The sequence below is a fragment of the Pinus tabuliformis genome, chromosome 9 (genome assembly GCF_031772625.1).
Source record: "Pinus tabuliformis cultivar Carrire ecotype Pingquan chromosome 9, CPIR1, whole genome shotgun sequence".
NCBI classification, from domain to species: domain Eukaryota; kingdom Viridiplantae; phylum Streptophyta; class Pinopsida; order Pinales; family Pinaceae; genus Pinus; species Pinus tabuliformis.
This window is the reverse complement of record NC_142307.1, coordinates 1247684912-1247708543: the sequence shown is the minus strand read 5'-3', so window position 1 is coordinate 1247708543 and position 23632 is coordinate 1247684912. Positions and strand designations below refer to the sequence as shown.

The 23632-nt window shown below is 41.5% G+C and overlaps 1 protein-coding gene across 2 annotated transcripts in view; it reads left to right on the top strand.

The window, feature by feature from the left end:
• Window positions 1–23632, top strand: part of LOC149153093 (D-tagatose-1,6-bisphosphate aldolase subunit) — a 76236-nt gene that overhangs the window by 17436 nt on the left and 35168 nt on the right. The window contains exons 2-4 of one of the 2 annotated variants that reach the window (XM_089438469.1): window positions 9438–9538; window positions 9691–9804; window positions 9908–10009. In XM_089438469.1, the coding sequence (XP_089294595.1) occupies window positions 9438–9538; window positions 9691–9804; window positions 9908–10009 (317 nt within the window). Of the gene's footprint in view, window positions 1–9437; window positions 9539–9687; window positions 9805–9907; window positions 10010–23632 lie in introns of both variants that reach the window. The other variant, XM_089438468.1, reaches the window with a different exon arrangement.

Genomic DNA, 23632 nt, shown 5'->3' with positions numbered 1-23632 from the left:
GAGGAATCCTTGCATGTCCCAACCCCATTGGGCAATGAATTGCCTCATAATTAAGAGGTAATATGTTAATTTTTAAGGCTAGATTGTTCTCTGCTGTAGATAATTACATTTGAAAACTTTTTCAACATTTTCACGTTACATTCACCCCATAACATCATATCATCATTAGCAATTATGTAGAGAGAACAATAAGATCAATAATGGGGTGGAATAGTAAGGAACAATAGAAAAAAAGCAAACACAATAGCGACACCATGATTTTGGTTAGAGACCAGGGAAAAAACCCACAAGGGGGAAAACCCAACCAAATTCTTCTTCTTAGATATTCATCAAATGTTCAGCTGAGATACAATGTACAAATATCATGAGACATAAGTCTTTCATCATCAATCACATTAGGCCACCTAGGGCCAATCTTGGATCATACTAGATCCTCATAAGATAACAACAAACATACCTCTCAAGGAGGTATTCACAAGCCCTCTTATCCTTGTCACAAGAATTACTGTCAACACTGTCATACACATCACAATTATATCAAGGTCATAGACATCACTGTTATGTAGTCATCATAAGTGTCACTGCCATACTTCCATAAGGACACTGCCATACTGTCATAAAGGAATTTCCATATGAGGACATGGCCATACATCTCAGTCATGGGAACATTGCCATATATCACTGTCATAAGGGAACAACTAGGAACAATTATCTCTGCCATATGTCATTGTTACATGAGACATATATTACTGCCGTACTCATACATCTTTGTCACAAGACCAAATATCACTGTCATACATAATTGTCAAGAGTCACTGTCATATGTCATTGCTATACATCATCATTGTCATTGTCATTGTCAAGAGTTATTATTGTACAACCGAAACAATACTGTCACGAGGACACAAATCAATACCCAAACAACACTGGAGATGTACTCTCTGCAACTCAGTAAATAAGGGGTAGATAACAAGCCTTCTCAACCTCAAAGAATTAACTCTTAGGGTATCATAAATCTGCCTACATATAATGTCAGATATGCCCTTTTTATCCACTGATCTTGGGCTTACCAAAACACCTACTAACCTTCCTTAAAGTCACAATTCAAAGGCTGATTCAAACTGCTTGTTCAATACATTAAACAAGAGAACTAATCACATACCTTAGTTTTGGATATCCTTTTCAGTCCTCCTATATTCAGCCCTGTGCACATTGAAGTAGGCCAAAAATGTTATCAAAGAAACCACTAAGATAGGCTGCAAAAGGTCTGAGGAAGAAGGCTGCAGAGATCCACAAGAGGGCCATAGAGATTCATAAAGAAAAGCCACAAGTTGGCCGCACATAACCAAGAGAAGGGCCGCATACAATCACAGAGATAGGGCTGTAGTAGACCGCAAAAGATCTACAGTAGAGGACCACAGAAGATGCCTCAAATAGCTGCAAATATGCCACAAATAGGGCCGCATAAGATGCCTCAAATAGCTGCAAAGATGCCACAAATAGGGCAGCATAAGATGCCTCAAATAGTTGCAGAGGTGGCCACCATTAGGCTGCAAAGACAGACACAAGTAGGCCGCAAAGATGGACACAAGTAGGTCACAGAGATGCCACTGTTAGGCCGCAGAGATATGTCAAAACAGGCCGTAGATGTAGCCTCCAATAGGCTGGAAAATATGCTACCAATATACCGCAAAAGATACCTCCAATAGGCCGCAAAAGATGTGCCACAAAAGTCCGAGTTGCAAGTGCCAAATGGAGAAGGAACACAACCTTTGGGGCAGGCCAACTTGTAAATATTATGAGGCCGACTTGAATTTGGAGGGAAAACATAAATTCAAAATTACTAATAAATGTCTTGATATTGGAGCTGACATAAGTGCTTTCCCAAATGAATTGCCACATCAAATAATAATGAGAGGAGTGCATAACATATCAATAATAATAATATTTCTTTTGTCCAATTTGAATTCTTCTTATGGGGCAAGATGGGTTTTTCATGGGAAATTCATCCCATAGCTACCCCAAAGTTCAACATAATGCAATCACTGTACATCTTACAAAGCAAGCTTTAACCCTTTGAGCTACGAGCAGTAACACAAGAAAAAAATCAAGAAAAAGTAAAAGGTGCACAAGAGGGGTGGAAAAAACAAAGGCCGGTTTGGTAAATCATTATCCCTGATTGCTCCCTCCTCACATCTATACACTCAGGATGTGGACACCCATCATGCTGGCCCCTTTGACCATCACACTTGGCCATAAAGTCTTCTCCTCTCCATTACCATTGTTATTCATGGAACGCCTATTGATTGAATGGTGGACTGAGGAAATGTCACTTCCTCTTGGGGGTTGGGAACACCTATAGGGTTTCCCTTTAGCCACTCCTACCTAGGGAGGTAACACCATTGCGAGTTCAAAACCCCAAATTTGGAAGGGAATTGTTGTTTGAAGTGTCAAATAGACCATTACTTTCAAGCTTGGTCCACTGAGATGCAAAAAAATGATTATTGTACCTAATGGTTTGTTGCTTTCACTAGACTTTGTGATGTGGTTGTTAGGTGGTTTCACAGCCGGAGCCTGGTCACCTTAGTTAGTACTAGGATTCTAGGGAAGCATATTGACACGCACAGGTGAGGCATTGAGAGCCATGGGATTCCAATCAATAACAAAGCATCATATACACCCTTGGGCACTTCCAACACCCACAACGTTTTGCTACATTTCCCTACATTTGATGACTTTTTGGGATGATGCACCTAGACTCAGCATGCCCCCAGTCGCCCTTAGCACTTTGTGAGGGAGAGCAGCTGATCCAGGGCCTAGATGAGGATGGTCTCACCCCTTGAGGCATGGGAGGGCTAACACCACCTTGGAATCCCTCAACATTGCAGCATAGACAGGCACTATGGTCATTTGGAGATCCATGAGACCACATTTTGACCCCCAAGATGCAATTTGGGGCTCACTGTGAGATTTTGACAGAGACATAAGGGTTAAGTTGCCAACCCTTAGGAGATAATTTTAGAGGGATCCTACACATCACTTGGCACCCTAAGCCCTCAACGCATGCCATAAAAATGCCTATGCATGGATGACGTCAGCAAAAAGTGCCCTACAACTCACACGTGTGGGCAAATTTGAGTTTTTGTCTAAGCTAGTAGGTCAACTTGTGACCTAACTTGTCATTGTGGCATTTTATTGTTTTAGGGGATTTAAGCTAAAATAGACATTAGTCCTCATATAAGTAGAGGATAGGATTCATTTGTATCTCATCATCACACACACTTGGAATTTCAGCCTCTTGTGTAATTCATCCTTCTTGTCTTGTGGAGTAAATCAAATCTGTGAATGCATTTTGACATTTGGAGCAAATCATTTGTCTTTGGAGCTATTGTCTTGGATCAATGGATGGAATTTAAATTTTAATGCATGCTATCTTGTATGTGAGCTTATTGTTGATTAATTATTTTCCTTATGTCTAATGTATGGAATATATTGAATCATGGGTTTTGCTATTATGCCCTAATTTGTTAAAAATCTATTGAATGGTATCTAGATGTCATTATTGCATGCATTACTCATGAATAACATGTGAATGAATATCCTAGTGGTGAACTTTAATTAGCTCTCCCATAAAGCTCCTTGAATCATTGCATAAGTAATCGCTAGGGTTTTTGGTGTTAGGGCATCGAGAATTCTTCTTCACTAGCAACCTTTTGGACATCCAATCAAATCATAGACTCCATTTTCCCAAGGAACAAGGCATCGACCCTCCTTGTTGGTGATCAAACTCATTTCTTATCCACAAACTTTATTTCTCTTTCTCTAAACCTAATTCGACCCCTTTAAAGCCAAGCTCTCAAACTAGGGCTTAGTGCGAATTTCTATGCAAGGAATATTTTTAGGATTGGAGAGTCTAAATGCCAAGGACATATTTGGTTGCCTCAAAATCAACCCTCTTGGCAGACATTCACTTCAATTTTGTCCATAAATTTTCTTGCCCTAGTTGTTTGCCCTAGGGTAAACCCTAGCTTGGTGTTACTACAACTTAGGGGCTTATTTGAGGGTTTCATGTGCCTTTGTCTTGCTGAATATCATTGTTGGAAACCCTTTCTTAGCATCTTGACCATGGGGCTTGCCAACTCTTGACCAATTGATCAAATCCTAGGTCATAGATTGTTGGACATGTTGTCTGATGGTGTTGGCATTGATGTCAACCTAGCAGTGGTGGCCCTCATGGCCCTATTGGTTCACAAAGTTTCATGGTGTTGGCATTGATGTCAACCTAGTGGTCCTTAGGATGTCAACCTAGTAGTGGTGATCCTCATGATGTTAGCCTAGTAGTGGTGGCCCTTATGATCTTGTTGTTTCACATAGATGTTTGACTATGGACTCAGCTGTGGAGTTAATTATTGTTGGCATTCAACCTAGTATGTCTACCTGTGGAGTCAACTGAGGAGTTGTTGCGTTGGCATTGATGTCAACAACTGGGTTGTGTGTGCATGGTTTTGATGATGGTTGGATGTGTTGATGATGTTGCAAATGGTGGTCATGGTGTTTACAGATGATATAGTGCAGGTGTGGCAGATTTGTTTGGAACAGATTGCAAAAGTCTATGTTTTGCAATCTATATGCTACTCTTGAGTGGAAAAGTCATGTACATACACACTTTTCCTTCATTAAAGTTGCGTATACGTCCTGTAGGTGAAATTCCCGAAATATGCGTACACTCAGATTATTTTATGGGTTTATACTTTGGTTTTTGCTCGTGGTTTTTTGATGGAAAGAGTCAACTTGAGTTAACCATCATCTAGAAGGTGATCAAGTCAAAGATAATGAGGATTAGTGATGTCTATTGATTGCATCTTCAATCAATTATAAAATGTTGGAGAATGAAGTAGAAGGGGTTAGAGAATGTGAGATTGAGAGAGAGTATATATGCTACAGGTTTGCAAAGTTGGAGAGTAGACCATGTAGAGCATTCTTATGTGCATTTGATCAACCGTGTATCATTCATGTATTTATCATGAGTTGTTGGTTGTGTGGTCATTGCAAGCATGTATTATAGAGAAGTCATGTATGGTTGAAGAGTCCTATGGCATGCATAGTAGTGGACATTAAATTATTGCCATGTATGCACTCATGTGTGCAAGATCAACTTTGTAATCACTCATGTATTGGTGCATTGGTTGAGTGGTCCATGTCTTGGAGAGAGTTTTGAGCATGGTATATCAGCCATGTGTTTCACATTGTACATCATCATTTTCAGCCATGTACTGAAATGTGAAGCCCTGTAATATGTTGGTTCATCATTTGGTTGTTGGCAGATTGGTCCTAGAGTTAAAAGAGAGAGTCATGGGCCATTTCATGCATTTGTTGACGTGAGTTTTGTTTGAGAGATGAGAGCTTTGCAACCATGTTTGGGTTGATTGGTGTCATGTATTTCAGCCATATATGAGCTCTTGGAGTCATTATGTAGCCATTTACTATCATGCCTTTCTTATGGGTCATTGGTTGACTCATGTGGGTGATGATCATGCATGAGAGAGGAGTCATGTTTCAGCCATGTGTTGGCTGTTTGGAGGCATTGTACAATCGGGCTTTATCATTCTTGTAGCCATGTATTATGCTTATAAAGCCTTGTAACTCATTGTATATCATTAGGCCAAAGCTGGTTGAAGTATTGGTCTATGAGGAGAAGCCTCTTGCATGTGACAAGGAGGCATTGGCAACAACAGTGGTAGCATGTACAATAGTATGGACAGATGTCTTTCAACCTCATTACATGTTCAGGGGAAGTATGTTCAGCCTAGCAGCAGAAGGAAGCGTGATATGGTATCATTAACATAGACACATGTTGTTGGTGTTGGCATGGAAGCATGTTGTTTGTTGGTTTGGTGTTGGCATGAGGAGCTGATCCATTTTTGTCCTCATATTAGTTGTTATCAACAATGTTCAGCCATACTCATTCACCCTTTGCCATTGATGTCAAAGGGGGAGAGTGACAACCACAAGAGGAGAATGAGATCAATTTTGGTGTTGTCGTTGTAGGTTGACATCAAAGCCAAAGGGAGAGCATGTTGGACATGTTGTCTCATGGTGTTGGCATTGAACCTAGTAGTGGTGGTCCTTATGGTCCAATTGGTTCACAGAGTTTCATGATGTTGGCATTGATGCCAACCTAGTGGTCCTCAGGATGTTAACCTAGTAGTGGTGATTCTCATGTTGTCATCCTAGTAGTGGTGGCCCTCATGATCTTGTTGTTTCACATAGATGCTTGACTATGGACTCAGCTATGGAGTTAATTATTGTTGGCATTCAACCTAGGATGTCTACCTGTGGAGTCAACTGAGGAGTTACTATGTGTTGGCATTGATGTCAACAACTAGGTTGCGTGTGCATGGTTTTGATGGTGGTTGGATGTGTTGATGCTGCAAATGGTGGTCATGGTGTTTACAGATGAAATAATGTAGGTGAGGCAGATCTAGTTGAAACAAATTGCAAAAGTCTATGTTTTGAAATCTATATGCTACACTTGAGTGGAAAAGTCACGTACATACGCTACTTTCCTTCATTAAAGTCGTGTATACGTCCTGTAGGTGAAATTCTCGAAATATGCACACACTCTGATAATTCAATGGGTTTATACTTTGGTTTTTGCTTGTGGTTTTTGATGGAAAGAGTCGACTTGAGTTAATCATCATCTAGAAGGTAATCAAGTCAAAGATAATGGGGATTAGTGATGTCTATTGATTGCATCTTCCATCAATTATAAAATGCCAGAGAATGAAGTAGAAGGGGTTAGAGAATGTGAGATTGAGAGAGAGTATATGCTATAGGCTTGCAGAGTTGGAGAGCAGATCAGAGCTCAGACATGGAGCATATTTCATAGGATGATGGAGCTACATTAGATCTAGATGTGTAATCTATTTGTGTTGCAGATTGTGGCTCTCAGTTGCTGCTGTTATGGAGAGGAGAGATTTTGTTGTAGCTGCTGTTGTAGAGATTTTAGATCAAATTTTATATTGTTGATGCATTTGTGTTGCAGGGGTTTTATTGGAGAGTTCTTTGTTGTAGCTTCAGTATATGAGTTTTGTATGGCTGCATGAGTTTTGTTATGGTTGAGTGTGTAGATCAGGTTATCATTATGTGTTGCTGTAGGGTTGGTTTTGTTGAGCAGATTTTGGATGAGATTGTGTTGTAGGTGTTTGATTCAGTTGATGAGCATATATTGGTATTGTGAGTCTAGCATGAAAATGGACAAAGTGTGGCTCACAAGTGTTTGTATGCAGAGATCGTGGATCCAGTCTGAAACATTATGAAACATGGTCTGCGGGAGAGCTTGAAGGATGGGGCCTTCAGTGTGGCGAGTGGTGGCTTGCATATTCATGGTGTAGCGACATTCTTCACGTGGTGGCCTATGAACGTGGGAGTGGTGGCTTCAATCCAGTGGTGGTAGGATAGTCCATTGGTGGTTGGGTGAGACTTAGTGGGAGTAGTGGCTTCCAGCAGGTGGTAGTTTGCAAAGTCGAGAGAGGGGTGGCTTCCTGCTGGTGGTGGCCTGCAAAGTTCACACAAGTTGTGGCCTAGAGCAAGTGGTGGCTCGCATGATATGCCAGTTGTGGCTTGCACATTGGCGGTGGCCAGTGATCAGATGTAAAGGAAGACTATATAATAATAGAAGAAGAACAAAGCAGAATAATCCGACAGTGGTTTTCTCCCTTGTGGTTTCCACCTTACATCTGGTGTCTCTATGTGTGCATGCTATTGATTGATGTGTTGCTGCTCATGGTTATATGTTTTGTTTAGTTGCTCATATGGTTTACTTGATGTTTATGGTTTATGCATAAATCTGCTCATGTATTATGTTACTAATGAATAAATGAATTGGGGTTTGAAATAAGCGAGGCAACAATTGGTATAAATTGATCATAAGTCACAATACTGATTCAACCCCCTCTCAATATTGTTCAAGGTTTCTAACATACATTGCCATTCTTAGGCATCTCCAAGGAAAGTGAATTGCCCTTACCATTAATTGAGACCTTGTGCTTTTAAGTTAATCCTTTCCCTTGGAAGCCTCTTGGTCATCCTATGCCATATACCTAGAACACCTATTACATGACCTATTCACATACTGAGACTCCTCCCATCGGTGAAAATCCATAAAGAGTAGGGGTTTTGGCTGTGGTGATAGTGGGCGACAACCCCATTGTTGTCTCTTGGTCTAGTAATAGCCTTGTAGGGTGCCCCTCTCCAAGACTTGCTAGATTTTGCGGCAACAAGGACATGGGACAAATGGATTCAAAGGAGTGTCCTATTTCAGTGTGTACTAAGTGCTTTCCAAACAAACTTGCTGTAGTCTTCATTTCTACCTATCCACATTACTATATATATTGTAAAGCCTGCAGGATGCTTTAACGCCATTCTATTGCACTTTTCTTTTTATATTCTTAGTTAGATTGCAATTTGCGGTGCTCTAGGGCCTAGGCATTGTTAATCTATGTAATCATATGCTGACATTTGTTTGTCTATATCAGTTTTGGTTATTTGTGGTTGTTTCATTCTTTTTATGATGGCAATGTAAATATAGAAATGAAGTAACGTGGTGATGGTGAATTTGAGTCTAGCATGCAAGCCATTTTTCTCTCTGTGTTGCAGGATTGGCATAAAGACTGACTTGAGATGGAAATTTAGGATATTCAATATTCAAAATGATAAACAATGCAGGATACCCTACTTTCCTTTTTTTCCTAGATGAGTTAACAATATAGTTTTAGTTTAATCACCTAAGGTGCCATTTGTATTTCTATAGAAATCAAAGGTCATATTTATGTAAATGGGGATGTCCTTTGTTGGGTTGAGCTATTGTGGACTATGCTTTTATAGCCATGCTTGTAATATGAGTCTTCTTGAGGGTAGAGATTATGGTTGAGCTATTGTGGAGCCTCTTGTAAACTGAACTAGATGTGTGCATATTGCAACTTGAATAGTATTTGAAATTATAAAATATGCCTCTTAATGAAACCTAACTTGGATCATGTGGAACTATGGATCAAACCTAAAATTTTACTATCGCTGTTTGCATTTTTGTTTTGTTTTGTTAAAATAAGTGTTATATTAACGTAAATCTATTTACAAAACTGAAAATCAAAGTGGAATGGTATATACAAAGATGACTCATGAGACATATTCTCTTCCTCAGTGCTTACTAGGGCAGAAATAAAATCAGAATATGCTGGAGGATCTAGATATTTACCATCTTTGATCAAAAGATAACCTTTAGTTAACAACTGCATACATATCTTTTCCTGCCAAACATGAAAAAGAGTGAAGCAAACTTTCATCATCAGAAAAGACAAACTTGCATCTTAACCACCAAATAGATATATTTGCGAAGTCTTCAAACTGAGGTTTGCTGGAATGTGATTTACTTGCAGCTTTACAATGGGTACAGGAAGATACTATTACTCTGTTTACCAGTGATGGGCTAATGCGAATTGGAGGCTCTGTTGTGCCACGACATATTAATCCTTCAGATGTATGCATTCATTCCATTTGTTGAAACTTGAGTGGGAATTTCAATCTTAACAAATGAATGTGATGGATTTGTTTTGTATTCGTGCATCCATGTAAAATTCTTCTCCTTTTTTGGATGTGGTATATTCACAGTGTTGTCTTTTCTATTAGAAGAATCAAGGGATAGTGGCAGCCTCACGTAGATATCAAAGATTCCAAGAAGAGAACTACATGGATCCCAACCAAGGGCTCTGTCTTGGTGCCATCTTTGACATTGCAGCAACAAATGTGAGCCATTGACGGATCTTTTCATTTCATTTTTGTAGGAACATCTTTGAAGTTCTGGCTGGCAGTCATAATAAACACATCTGAAAATTTGATTGTATTATAGGGATTGGACTTGGGGCGCAGACTCTGCATATTTGGGTTTTGCCGTTCTATTGAGATGTTGAGTGATGTGGTGGAGGACACAGTGTTGGAGCAGGGAGGAGAGGTATGCTACAGATGTACTATTTCTTTTAAAGCTACAGGTGCATGTTCATTGTGAAAGTCATGAAAGATGAGATAATTGGTTAGGCAGCGTAGAGTGATTATTTGCTTTTCTTTCTTCTTTATTGATCAAATCTTCCTTTAACGATTAATAAATCAATAATATGTACATCACTTCTATACAAAAATAGTCAGGCTGCATCCACAGCCATCATAAGCTTTTGCAAATTCTGAAACTATCAAAAATCAGAAACTTACTGGTTGTTTCCAAAACACACATAAGTAACATATGCCACTAGACAAAACATTATTAAAATAAAATGCATGTTCACAAAATCACAAGGTGCTAGGCTTGATCATAAACACAACCAAATCATGCAGCAGTAGGAAGGAGCCCCAAATTAGGTGGATGGTCTTCTTGGCTGTTGGGGATTGGCTCCTAACTTATAATAGTCAGTGTAATCTGCACAACGATTGGATCCCAACTATCATTGTCGGGTTGGTGTGGCTTGGTCATCTCAGAAGTCATTATGGCCATGGTTGAGAATTTATCATTCTGGTGAGGAGGAGGAGGCCAATTGTGCCTCTGTGCCATCTCCTTTTTGACTAGATGACTAGCTAAATGACGTGGCTTGCCCTCCCCTCTCTGTGACTCTCTGGAATGAGCTGATTGGGCAGGGTATACACTTGGAGGCTCCCTACTCATGTTAAAAGGGGCCCCACCTAATAAGTCAAGCAAGTGCTGCAAGTGATTCATCTTCACCTGGATTTTTTTTCACTTGTACAGTGATATTCAAAGATAGTCTCAAATAAATCAGTGTGCTGTCAAACAATGTGAAAGTAAAGACGATTTGTTCTGACTCAACATAACTTCATTTCATTTTTTCAAGTCAAAGAAAATAATCTCAAAATGAACAAACAACAAGGCAGGATTGAACCTCTATTGCCCCAGTGAGCCTATCTCCCAGGAGATGGATGCAGGGAAAAGCTTTCTACAAAGATTTAGTGCAACCCCAGGTAGACTTGGCAAGGGGGAAGAGCCCGGTACTCAAAGATAGTCTCAAATAAATCAGTGTGCTGTCAAACAATGTGAAAGTAAAGATGATTTGTTCTGACTCAACACAACTTCATTTCATTTTTTTAACTTAAAGAAAATAATCTCAAAATGAACAAACAACTAGGCAGGAAATTTGAACCTCTATTGCCCTAGTGAGCCTATCTCCCAGGAGATGGATGCAGGGAAAAGCTTTCTACAAAGATTTAGTCCAACCCCAGGTAGACTTGGCAAGGGGAAAGAGCCCGGATATGTTAGAATCCATCATATATTGCACATCATCACATAAAATCGTGCCAGACCTAAAGTGGAGAAAACTCTCATGGGAAAAAACTATACTTAGAATGATTGCTTTCATTACAAGATTTCACAGTGTACATGCAGAGGCACAAGGGCCCATATATAATATTGACACTTAACAGCCTCACTTAATGATCAGAACAACCATTTAACAACTACATAAATGCGGAGGCATACCACATGACATCGTTGAGTGGTTGGTTGTTAAGACTGAACCCTATTTTAGTGCACTAAGTTAACACACTAACCACCAATGCGGGCTATAACTGCCCCCTAAGGGTGAATCATGAATGCCTTTAATGACCATAAATTTGAGCTTAACCACTGTTTCACCGAAATCCCCCTTTAAGTTTGGCCTGGTGATAAAGAAGGTAGGGGTGGAACAAAAATGTATTTGACCAAGTAAAGATTGCATTTGAAAGCCTGTCTAATATGAACTAGAAATGACGTGGTAACCAAGGAATTGGCCAAACAAACACTACAAAAACCCTCCCTCAATATTTAATTGAGTAGGGAATACAAGAATGACCAATTCTAACAACAAGAACTTGACCATGAGAATGTACAAAAAGGCTCTCAATAGAGTTCATTTGCAACACTGAAGCCATTAGAACTCTCTCACGCTATCCTCTTCAGAAAGCAGTGCAGCAACTACAAGTTTAAATGGATTGTTGTGCTTCCAAGTTGTAGCCTCTAAAACACCTTCACACAATCCTCTATGGAAAACAATGAAGCAAACACTAGTTTAAATGGAGCAAATGCATGGACAATCAAAATAAGGAATCAAATCCCGCAATTTTGTCAAAGAATAGTCTCCAAAAAATGACATTGTAGATGGAAAAGAAGCTCATGATGATCGACAAGCAAACCAAGAATGTACCATGCACTTAGGATAGTCAATAAGAAAACATAACCTACCATGCTCTCTTGATGGTCAGTAGGCTCAATAAGTGCTCCAAACACCTCATGCAACAAGATGGTCTTTGCATCATAAAGTGTACATGTGCCAAAGAAGCAACAATTAAATGCCCTCATAAATATTTTTCCAATGTAGTGATTGCCGTTATGGTGAATTAATCAAAGAAAGCAACGAGGATTGTACAGCTGTATAGTTGGTCACATATGTCAATATGTAGTCCTCAAACATGTGCTTAAATGTCATCATGACCAATCATCATTATTAGAAGACCCTAGTAGTCAACATTATGCTTGTCATAATATCCTACAAGGATGCAACTTCATTATAGATCTTATCATTAGCAGCTTGTATGGAAACAATCTTCTTATGACATTTCCAGAGCAAGTAAGCTTCCCTGCGATGTTTTTAAAGGTGCAATTCTTCGTCAAGGTCATCCATTCTAGAGGAGATTATAGGATATATTTTAATAGCCAATATGATGGGAAAGGGATTGCATAATGTATGGCTGTGGCACAAAGACCGCGAGCTGCAGGAAAAATGCCCTTGGGCCTTAGAAAAAAGAAGAATTTCTTCCTTAAGGAAAAAAATTCCAAGTTAAAAGGCTTCAATATCCACCTTGAGAAAAAATAATCCCTTTGAAGTAATAGATCACCGAACTTTTTTAATCTCCCACCTCAAAGGAAATATATCCTCAAAATGATATATCACCCCTTCTAAAATAGGAAAAATATTCCTTGTTAAGGAAGTAATATTTACCAAGTATAATAACACTTCACATTTATATGATAAAAGACAACCAAAGAAATTTGAACTCTAACCCCCCTCTTGGTATGTGTGAAAATTTTAATCTATTGCAGCAACTGGAAATTATTCTTCCAACTGATTAAAAATTAAGTGCAGTTTATTTGCTACGACAAATAACGAATAAAATCACAACTACAAATTTCACCATAAAAATGCTGCAGAAAATAAAACACTGGAAACTGTGAAATATAGAGCACATTCACAAGAAATATAACACCGTTATTTTTGGACAGTTGTCCCCGAAAAAACACAATGCGGGAAAACTGGTGCAACAACTGAGGGTTTTATTATTATGCAACAGTGAATGATTTGAGTACAATCTATGGATGCCCAACTGGCTATCCAATCGACAAATATCTGACAAAAATAATTAGAGAGAAAAAATCTCTTACTCCACAAGCAATCTTGGCACTGAGCCCTCTGAAAATCTGGTCATCCAAGCTTTGCGCAGGCCCTTCTGCCTGTTGAGAAATCTAGGGCAATACTGATAGGGCTTCTTATTAATTTGATTTCTCTATTACTTGACAATTTCTTGTGATTAGATATTTATTCTTCTTTGTTATTACATTATTATCATCAAGACAATTGCCAAAGCACAAAAACACAAGAGAACACAAGATATAGGCGCTCAGCTAGGGCAAAACCCTAGGTAGGGGAAAACCCAGTCAAGAACTCTTCCTTCAGTAGATTCAAATCACAGTGAGATAGACCAGGACCTATGACAAAATTTCCCTCACCCATCAAGTTAGCCTCCCATGATGACAAATGTTATCTCAAGTTTCGATTTCCTTATCTTGCTTACTTCTGGAATTTCGGCTTTTTGTGCTTCTGCAACTTTAGGTCATCTTTATTCTTGTAATTTTCGTCTTACTATGCTCCTGCAATTTTCGGCCTACTGTAATCACCATTTTGCAACTATTCTCTGCCTGTGGCTAGTATTTGATAGTCCCTCCCCCTTTAGATTACTTTCCTGTCTTGTATGAACCACAGATCGAACCTTCTCTGCAATTTTCTGCTCTAAAATTTGTTCGAATTTTTCTCTGCTTCAGGTCGAGTTCACCTTGGTATTTATAGTTGTTTCTTCTTGTAATTGAGCTGACATGTATAGTATGAGTAGTTGACTTGTCAATGTTATTGGAGGTCGACTTGATGGGGGAGGAATAATAAAATAATTTTTCTTTTTTGACTTTGACTTAAAAAAAGAAATATTAAAGCACACAATGGGTGCTATGACCTATGAACCATTGACCCAAGCATGAAACCCATGCTTTAATAAGTCAATTTAAATAAAAATAAAAAATATTTTTTGACAAATATATTACATCATGACTCAGGTACAATTATGAAGATCGACACTAGTTACATTCTTCAACGTTGCTTCTGCCTCTGCGCGGACCCTCACACCTCACGCGTGTGGTTGGAAAACCCTCTCTGATCAAGCCGTCCTGCCTGTCTCTACTGTTGGAAATGACTCTCCGGACCTTTGGAAGACTTTCCCGGCCTTTGGAAGCTGAATCGATCTCTCCCTCAGCGAAATCAAACTGCTCACTGAAGCTATTGCACAGTCCCTGCGTAGCTTTTGCTGTGGAATACCCCTGTCACTTGCTACTGCCTCTCTGGAACTGGAAAACTTCCTCCAGTCTCACTGTCTCTGCCCCTCACTGTCTCTACATTCCTTCTGTGGTTCAAATTCTCCTTTGCTGAATCACTGCAACTGGGAAGTTCAATCTCTGCCAAGGAACTCGACCTCAATTGTGTTTTGCTCCAACCCCATCAACCTCCTCTTATAATATTTCGTTGGCTCACCAACAACCATGATTAAATCCTCATGAACGATGAATATCATTTCTGAGTCGAACCATGTGAGTTTCTAGATAATTCTCAGCTTTCTCAATTAATTCCCATTAATTAATCGATTTCCCTAAGTTAGACTTAGGCATTTTTGATAATCGAACAATTAATTTAATTAAGCTTTCTCTAGGTGGAATTTCCAGAAATGATTTCTGGGTTCTTGAGGTCTTATGTGTTTTAGCCTTGGTGTGGAAGTGACAAATACCTTATTTGACTCAATAATAAATCTTTTTACATGATCCAAAAGCCCAAGAAGGGTCTCTTTAGATGGACAATGTTTCTAATGACTCAGAATAAATCCCAGAAGTCCTCAATGGGGACTTTGACCTAAAATATGATGACCCAAGCATGAAACCCATGCTTTAATAAGTCATATTAATAATAATAAAATTTTCTTGTTCTTTCTTTTGATAAATACATTTCATGACTCAAATACAATTTATGAAGATCGAACCTAGTTACATTCTTCAACAACCCTTCTATCTATAATTGCTGCCTTACCTTTCGTTGTGGGTCCCTCCTCCAAATATTTTGACCTCCCTCCACAAAATCAATTTTTCCTCCAAGGGGTCTATATTCCTTGAGGGGTGCCCTCCACATTCCATCAACCCCACAAATTTTCCCTTTTTTCTAAAGTGGGGTCTTCTCTTTAACCAAAAGTCAAATATTCCCTTGATTTCTACATTCTCCTTAGTTGTGGGTCAAAATATCCCCCCAATTGCCAAAATTACAACAACGAAAATTCTTCTTAACAAAATTAATTAATTTGGGGACATTATAGTGACTTTGTATCTTAGAAACACTGATGCTCATTCCTTCGATGGTTGAAATCGATCATACATTGTATTGAATCCGTTGTGTGATACACTGCTTTTATTTGGTCTGATTCATGTGTTTTATTATGAGACAAAATTCATATAATCAACTTGTGGGCTCAAATTGACCATCATTATTGGAACAATGCTTAGAGAAAAGACTATGTTTTGAGGCTGTATAAGATCAAGTCAAAAGGACTAACATCAATCTTGTTCATAGTATTCATACTTTGGCTTTAATACTCTGTTTGAATGGTATTCAATTGTTTTATTATAAATGCTCTTTTTTATATTTCCAATGCTCAACTTTGTGTGATTAGGAAACAATTACTAGAATCCTTTGATTCTTAGATCCAACCTTCCCTTTTGATAGCAAGAACATTGAATCACAGAGTGAAAAATTGCGTCTTAAACTTTGTAAGGAGATTAAAGAAAGGACTAGTAATTGGTTTTCGGGATCTGTGTGTGTGTGTGTGTGTGTTTATCAATATTAATCCTTCTTTATTGCACATATTAATTAGTTGTTTATAGGACTAAATTGTGATTGCATTCATGTGAGTGAAGTGACTTAGAATTCAAGATAGGAAGCTTTTAAACTATCTATTCAAATTTAGCATTAGTTTTGTGAATGAGTAAGTCTTTCTTCCCTAAAATAGATCATAGAGCAATTGCTTTGTTTGATTAGTAAATACGATAATTTTTACTTCATCTCGTTGCCTGCACATATTGTGTAATGTTCCTAATTAGGAAAAACAATGATATGCAAAGCAAAAAAATACATGCAACACAAAATTTCAGAACATTCAATGAACACCCATAAAAACTCCAGAAATGTCAACCAGTTGAGCCATTTTATTAAATAATTGGAGCAAGAGTACAATGGTGTGGAAGGAGTGTACCTGGGCTTGCCTCAATTGCAAGCTTGAAAAGACCCAAGTGATAAAATAGAGAGCCCAGATGAGAGAACAAGTTGCTCCAATGATGCCCTGTGCTGCCCCAGAAAACTGTGCTGTCTGCTGGAAACCCCACCTCCGGTGCTCATAAAATTCTATAAAATTAGCCCCAAGCTTTTCTCAAATAACCCACCAAAACTCAGAAAGGGTTTGGTTTGGTTTTGACCCCTGAAATTCGGCCCCAATTACCACGTCCTCCTCCAACAGCTGGGAAATACGACTTGTCTGCAAACTCCCTGAAAAAGCCCTCCAATCACTCCCAAAATGTTGAGTCTCACTACCCCAAAGTTCTCCTTATTTCTCCCAACAAAACCCAGCTCCAAAACTCTTCCCTCAAACTCCCACATGTGCGCAAAAATAGCTTCTGCGTAGGCCCTGGATGCACAAATTCGTGTTGCCTTCAATCAACAACCTCTTGCCCCAAAAATCCTCAATTAGGTTGATCTCTTCCTGAAGCTCCTATGCCAAATTTCTCCCAGCAAACACTACCCGAAAGACAGCTAAAATGAGCCAAGCGTGATCCCCTCCTGCGTCCTCCTGGAATACACACTAGCTGAGTGAGTGATTGTGTGTATAGATCTGAAATTTGAATCCCACCAAACCCTTCCCTAGGTTGGTACGATTTGACTTCCCTAGGGTGGCACTCGTAGTCCCCCGAAGAAAGGGTGAGCTCTCCGCTTGGAAAACTCGGTGCTGAACAACAATGTGACCCGACTAAGCAGCTCGAGCAACAATAGAAAGTTCGATTGGCAAAAGACCCCAAAAGTGGCTGAGCTTCTTCTATTTATAATTTGTGAGTTCCCTTTCCCATGTGGGCCCCTCCAACAAGCTTTTCGACCCCCTTCCTTGGCTATTTGAATTCCCTCCTTGGCAAGTGTGTTTTCCCCATGCGTGTGGCCCCCACGCTCCACTAGCAAAAACATTTCGGCCTCCCCTTTCTCCTAAGTCTTTCTCCAAAAATTCGTGGGTCCCATGGTCACCAAAAATGCCAAAATTGTGGAAATAAACTTAAGGTAAATTAATCTTAGAAGTGACATTACAGTCCTCCCCTCCCAATTGTTGCTCGTCCCCAAGCAACTTCAACGTTGAATGCTCAAGTATGTGCTCACCCTCACAAGTGGCATCCTCATTCGGCAAGCTCCTCCAGCGAATTAAGTACTCCTGATGGTTCTGCTCCTCAACTTCCTCTCCCTAGTCTCCAAAATGGCTTCCGGTTCCAGAACTAGACGCCCCTCATCATCAAGTGCTAGCAACTCCGTAGTTGCTGTCCCTTGCTGCCCAACACCTTCTTGGGGCATGAGACATGAAAGACTTGAATCTTGCTCCCTGGTGGAAGCTCCAACTCATAGGCCACCTCCCCAACTCTCCTAGTCACCTTGTACGACCCATAGAAACGTGGTTGTAGCTTCTTGGCCCCCTTCTGCTTCAATGTAGACTGACGATATGGCTGTAGCCGTAGGAAGACCAAGTCCCCCTCCTCAAATTGCCTCTCAATCCTGTGCCTATCCACATACATCTTCTGCTGATTCTGGGTTGTCAATAAGTTATCCTTGAGAGCCTTGAGGATATCTTGGCTCTCTTGGATCCAATCTTTGGCCTTTGGGGCTCGACTGTCAACAAAAAATGTCAGCAAAAGACAAAGCATCATAACCATACAAGGCATGGAAAGGTGACATACCAATGGACATGTGATGGGTGGTGTTGTAGCAGTACTTGCCCAAATGAAACCACCAAATCCATGCTCTCTACTGCCCGATCACATTGTTCTATAGATAACCCTCCAATCATTTTTGACCCTCTTGGTTTGACCGTCGATTTGCAGGTGGTAGCTAGTGTTGGGGGTAAGCTCAGTGCCCACTAATCTGAAAAGCTCTTGCCAAAATGCCCCTGCGAACCGACTATCTTTGTCATTGACTATGGTCTTAGGGAGTCCATGCAAGTGAAAGACCTCCCTAAAGAACAACTCGGCCACCTGTGATGCTGAATACCATGTTGGAATGGCGAAGAAGTGAGCATATTTGGTCAACTGATCCACCACCACATAAATACAATCTCTGCCCTGCATCGTAGGGAGCCCCGTGATAAAATCCATGGAGATACTCTCCCACTTCCCCTCAGGGATGGGAAGTGGCTGCAACAACCCAGCTGGATGGGTCAACTCCCCCTTATTCCTCTGGCAAGCCTCACACTCTTGCACATATCTCAATATGTCCCCCTTGAGGCCTTTCCATGTGAATCGCTCTCTAACCGTCATATATGTCTTCTGGAACCCCTGGTGCCTTGATAGTGGAGAGTCATGAGTTGCATGGAGAATCCTCTCCCTCAACTGTGAACTCGACACCAAAAATATGTGCCCCTTGTAGTATATGACGTTAGCCATCACCTTGTAACGCTCATCAGTGTGAGTACCCTCCAAAATCTCACATGCCCGTCGATCCTTGGAGTACTCCACCAACAACTGCGCCTTCCAATCATGGCAATGCTCATGAGTGAAAGTGTCGTGGGCCTCCTGGATAATGCATCTGCTACCACATTGTGCTTTCCCTTGACATACTCAATATCAAAGTCGTAGACCTGCACCTTGCTGACCCACCTCTACTGCCTGTCATTGAGGCCCTGCTGCCCCATAAAATGGTGAAGACTATTGTGATCAGCCTTCACCCAAAATCTGTTTCCCACCAGATATGACAGGAATTTGGCCAACGCATGCATGATGGCCAACATCTCCTTGCCGTAAATAGAATACGAACTCTCATGCGAAAGGAGCTTCCAACTCTCAGAAGCAATGGGGTGCCCCTCGTGATAAAACTGCGCCAACCCCCTCACCTGATGCATCACACTCCAAGGTGAACGACTGAGTGAAATCTGGGAGTGCCAAAACTGGGAAACTACTCATCACCTCCTTGAGGCGATCAAATGCCGACTGCGCTCTGTCCGTCCATGTAAAAGCCCCCTTCTTTGTCAGATTTGTGAGGGGAGATGCTAACTGTAAGAAGCCCTTTACGAACTTCCTATAATAGGTGCAAATGCCTATAAATCCCCTCAACTCAGTCACATTCCGGGGCTTTGGCCCGATCTTTTCCTCATGCACCTTCACTCCATCTGCGCCAATAATGTGCCCCAAGTAGAGCATCTCTGCCAGCCCAAACTCACACTTGGACAACTTGGCATAAAAATGCTACTCCTCTAAGATGCGCAACACCACCTCTAGGTGCTCCAAATGATCCTCCCACGTTCGACTGTTAATCAAAATGTCGTCGAAGAACACCAGTACAAACTTCCGCAATTGCCCATGGAATACATGATTCATGCACGACTGAAAAGTGGCAGGTGTGTTGGTTAGCCCAAAGGGCATGACCAAAAACTCAAAATGCCCATAGTGGCACCTGAAAGCCGTCTTGGGGATGTCCTGATCCCTCACCCTGATCTGGTGGTACCTCGAGCGCAAATCTATCTTAGAGAAGTACTTGGCTCCTCTAAGTTCATCCATTAACTCATCAATGCGCAAGATGGGGTAGCGGTTCTTCAAAGTCTTCTTGTTGAGCACCCTATAATTAATGCACATGCGCAAAGTCCCATCCTTCTTCTTCACCAAAACAACTGATGAAGCAAAGGGACTAGAGCTCGGCCTAATGTGCCCCAACGCTAGCAACTCCTTAATGGCACACTCAATCTCGTCCTTGTAGGCCTTGGGATGCCTATAAGGAGTGGTGATAATTGCCTGCACCCCAGGCTCCAACTCAATCGTGTGCTCAAATCCTTTGTTAGGTGGCTACCCTGGTGGTATGTCCCCAAACACTACCAGGTACCTGTCCAAGATGGCCTGTATGTCTGGGTGTGGTGGCTTGGGCTGTCCCTAAACCTTCGAAATCCTCAGCTCCACTGCTTATGCTATGCCCCCATGTCTTAAGTCAGCTTCCATCCTGTGCGCTGAAACTGTCTATGGAGGATATGAATGCATGCCTCGAAGAACCACCAGCATGTCATCAGGCCCAATGAACTCCATCTCCAATTTTTTCTAGTCAGTGGTGACTCGACCAAGGGAGTAGAGCCACTGGACACCCATCGCCACATTGGTGTTTGGCACATCCACAACAAAGAAATGATCTGTCACCAAGTAGTTCCCCATGGTCATTGTTAAAGCGGGAATATATCGGGTACATTGCATCGTCTTGTCCCCTGACACTAGAATTGAGAACCCCTCGAACTCCTTTGTAGCGACACCCCACCTCTGAACCATCTGGGCATCAATGAAATTGTGGTGGCCCCATTGTCTACCAAGACTGAGACACATTATCCTTGCACTGTGCCTCGGATCCTCAAGGTAAAAAATTTGGGAATTCCACGCAAAGAAGCGAGGACTCCCCCAGATGGTGCGAAAGGTTCTCCCCTAGGTGGTGGTGGTGGTGATCCCCTCTCTTCCTAAACCTCACTGTCTCCCCCGCCAATATCCAACTCCACATCATCCTCCTGGTCGTTATCCGAGAAAACCTCGATGAAGTGGGCCTTACTCTTTGTGCATCAATGGCCTAGTGCCCATGGCTCTCGACAAGTAAAACATAGTTTCCTCCTCCGAAGGTCTCTCCTAGTCTCCTCATCTAACTGCCCACGCCCCTGGGTTACTCGCTGTGGTGGGGGCCTAGTGTCATTCCCCTTCTGTGGGTAGGGAGTCCGTGATGGAATGGGTGCTCTAGTCTTGGGGATTGCCCCCTGCAAATCCCTGGCACAAGTCACAACCTCTTGCAAAGTAGTGGGTCTGCGAGACTTCACCAGTCCATGCAATGGCTCAAGCAACCCCTCTAAATGTGTACACTCTTCTGGCATCAGACAAATCTGGCACCATGATTGAGACCCTCAAAAACTCCTATATGTAATGCATTGGGTGGCCAGTTTGCCTAAGCTGGGTCAACTCCCTGAAGTGAGCCTCCGGGTTCCTCCTATTAAAACGCTCCACCACTCTCCATGTGAAGTCCTCACAAGAGGTCACGCTGACATGCCCTAGTGTGGACAAGCCATGAAACCACCAATCGTGTGCCTCCCCCTGCAAGTGCAAGGTAGCCATTTTTTGGCTTCCACCTCCGTCATTTGATTAAGCTAGAAATAGGTATCCATCTTCTCCACCCAAGCTCGAGCTGTGCACTTGGTAGATCCATCATACGTGGGAAAATACATCCTCCCAATAGTACGCTACAACTCTGAACTTTGTGTGCTTGGTCCCCCACTGTACCTGCCCTTCTCATTCTATTTGAGCTGGCAATAATCTCTGAAGGACAAGGCTGCCTTGAAATCTTCCCCCATGGATTGCCACTCCCTGAAATAATCTCCCATGGGCATCTAGTCATCCGACCCACCTTGCTCACTAGGTGCTAATGGTAGAAAAGTAGGCAGCGTGGTCCTAGTTGGCCCACTGAAAACTGGTGAGTGAGTGGCTGGTGATGGGTGGTCGTACTATTGTGAGGTCCCTGAAGTGTCTCCAAATAGGAACTCATGATGTATTCTCTTGTTCCTATTATGCTGCTTGATCTCCTGCAACATCTCCTTCTGTCCCTTGGCTAAATCATTAAGGGCCTTAAAGAGGCTATCAAATGCTGCTTTCTCCTTACTCTTTGGGTCCCCCATATTTGCTACTACTACTGCCTTGCCACGTGCATCAGTATCAGGGGTAATCTCCAACTCCCTCTCCCTGCTTTGGTACCTCTACCTTCGGTATGTAGCGTTTTTCCTGTCCTCCTTGTTCATGAAGTTCCCCCGCAGCTGAGCCAAGATCGAATCTCTGATACTATTGTAATGTTACTAACTAGGAAAAGCAATGATATGCAAAGCAAAACAATATATGCAACACAAAATTTCAGAGCATTCAGTGAACACCCATAAAAACTCCAGAAATGTCAACCAACTGAGCCATTTTATTAAATAATTGGAGCAAGAGTACAATGGTGTGGAAGGAGTGCACCTTGACTTGCCTCAATGGCAAGCTTGACAAGACCTAGGTGATAAAATAGAGGGCCTAGATGAGAGAACGAGCTGCTCCAATGATGCCCTGCGCTGCCCTAGAAAACCACACTGTCTGCTGGAAAGATATTGCTGGAAACCCCACTTCTGGTGCTTTGAAAAGTCTATAAAATTAGCCCCAAGCTCCTCTCAAATAACCCACCAAAACCCAGAAAGGGTTTGGTTTGGTTCTGAACCCCGAAATTCGGCTCCAATTACCACGCCCCCCTCCAATAGCTGGGAAATACGACTTGTTTGCAAAATCCCTAAGAAACTTCTCCAATCACTCGCAAAATGTTGAGTCTCACTACCCCAATGTTCTCCTTATTTCTCCCGGCAAAACCTAACTCCAAAACTCTTCCCTCAAACTCCCACGTGTGCGTAAAAAATAACTTCTGCACAGTCCTTGGATGCACAAATTCATGTTGCCTTCAATCAGCAACCTCCTACCCCAAAACTCCTCAATTAGGCTGATCTCTCCCTGAAGCTCCTATGCCAAATTTCTCCCGGCAAACACTACCCGGAAGACAGCTGAAATGAGCCAAGCGTTATCCCCTCCTACGTCCTCCTGGAATACGCACTAGCTGAGTGAGTGACTGTGTGTATAGCTCTGAATCCTTCCAAACTCTTCCCCAAATTGGTATGATCTGACCTCCCTAGGGTGGCACTCGTAGTCCCCCGAAGAAAGGGTGAGCTCTCTGCTTAGAAAACTCGGTGCTGAACAACAATGTTACCCGACTAAGCAGCTCGAGCAACAATAGAAAGTTCGATTGGTAAAAGATCCCAAAAGTGGCTGAGCTCCTTCTATTTATAATTTGTGAGTTGCCTTTCCCATGTGGGCCTTCCCAACAAGATTTTCGACACCCTTCCTTAGCTATTCGAATTCCCTCCTTGGCAAGTGTGTTTTCCCCATGCGAGTGGCCCCCACGCTCCACTAGCA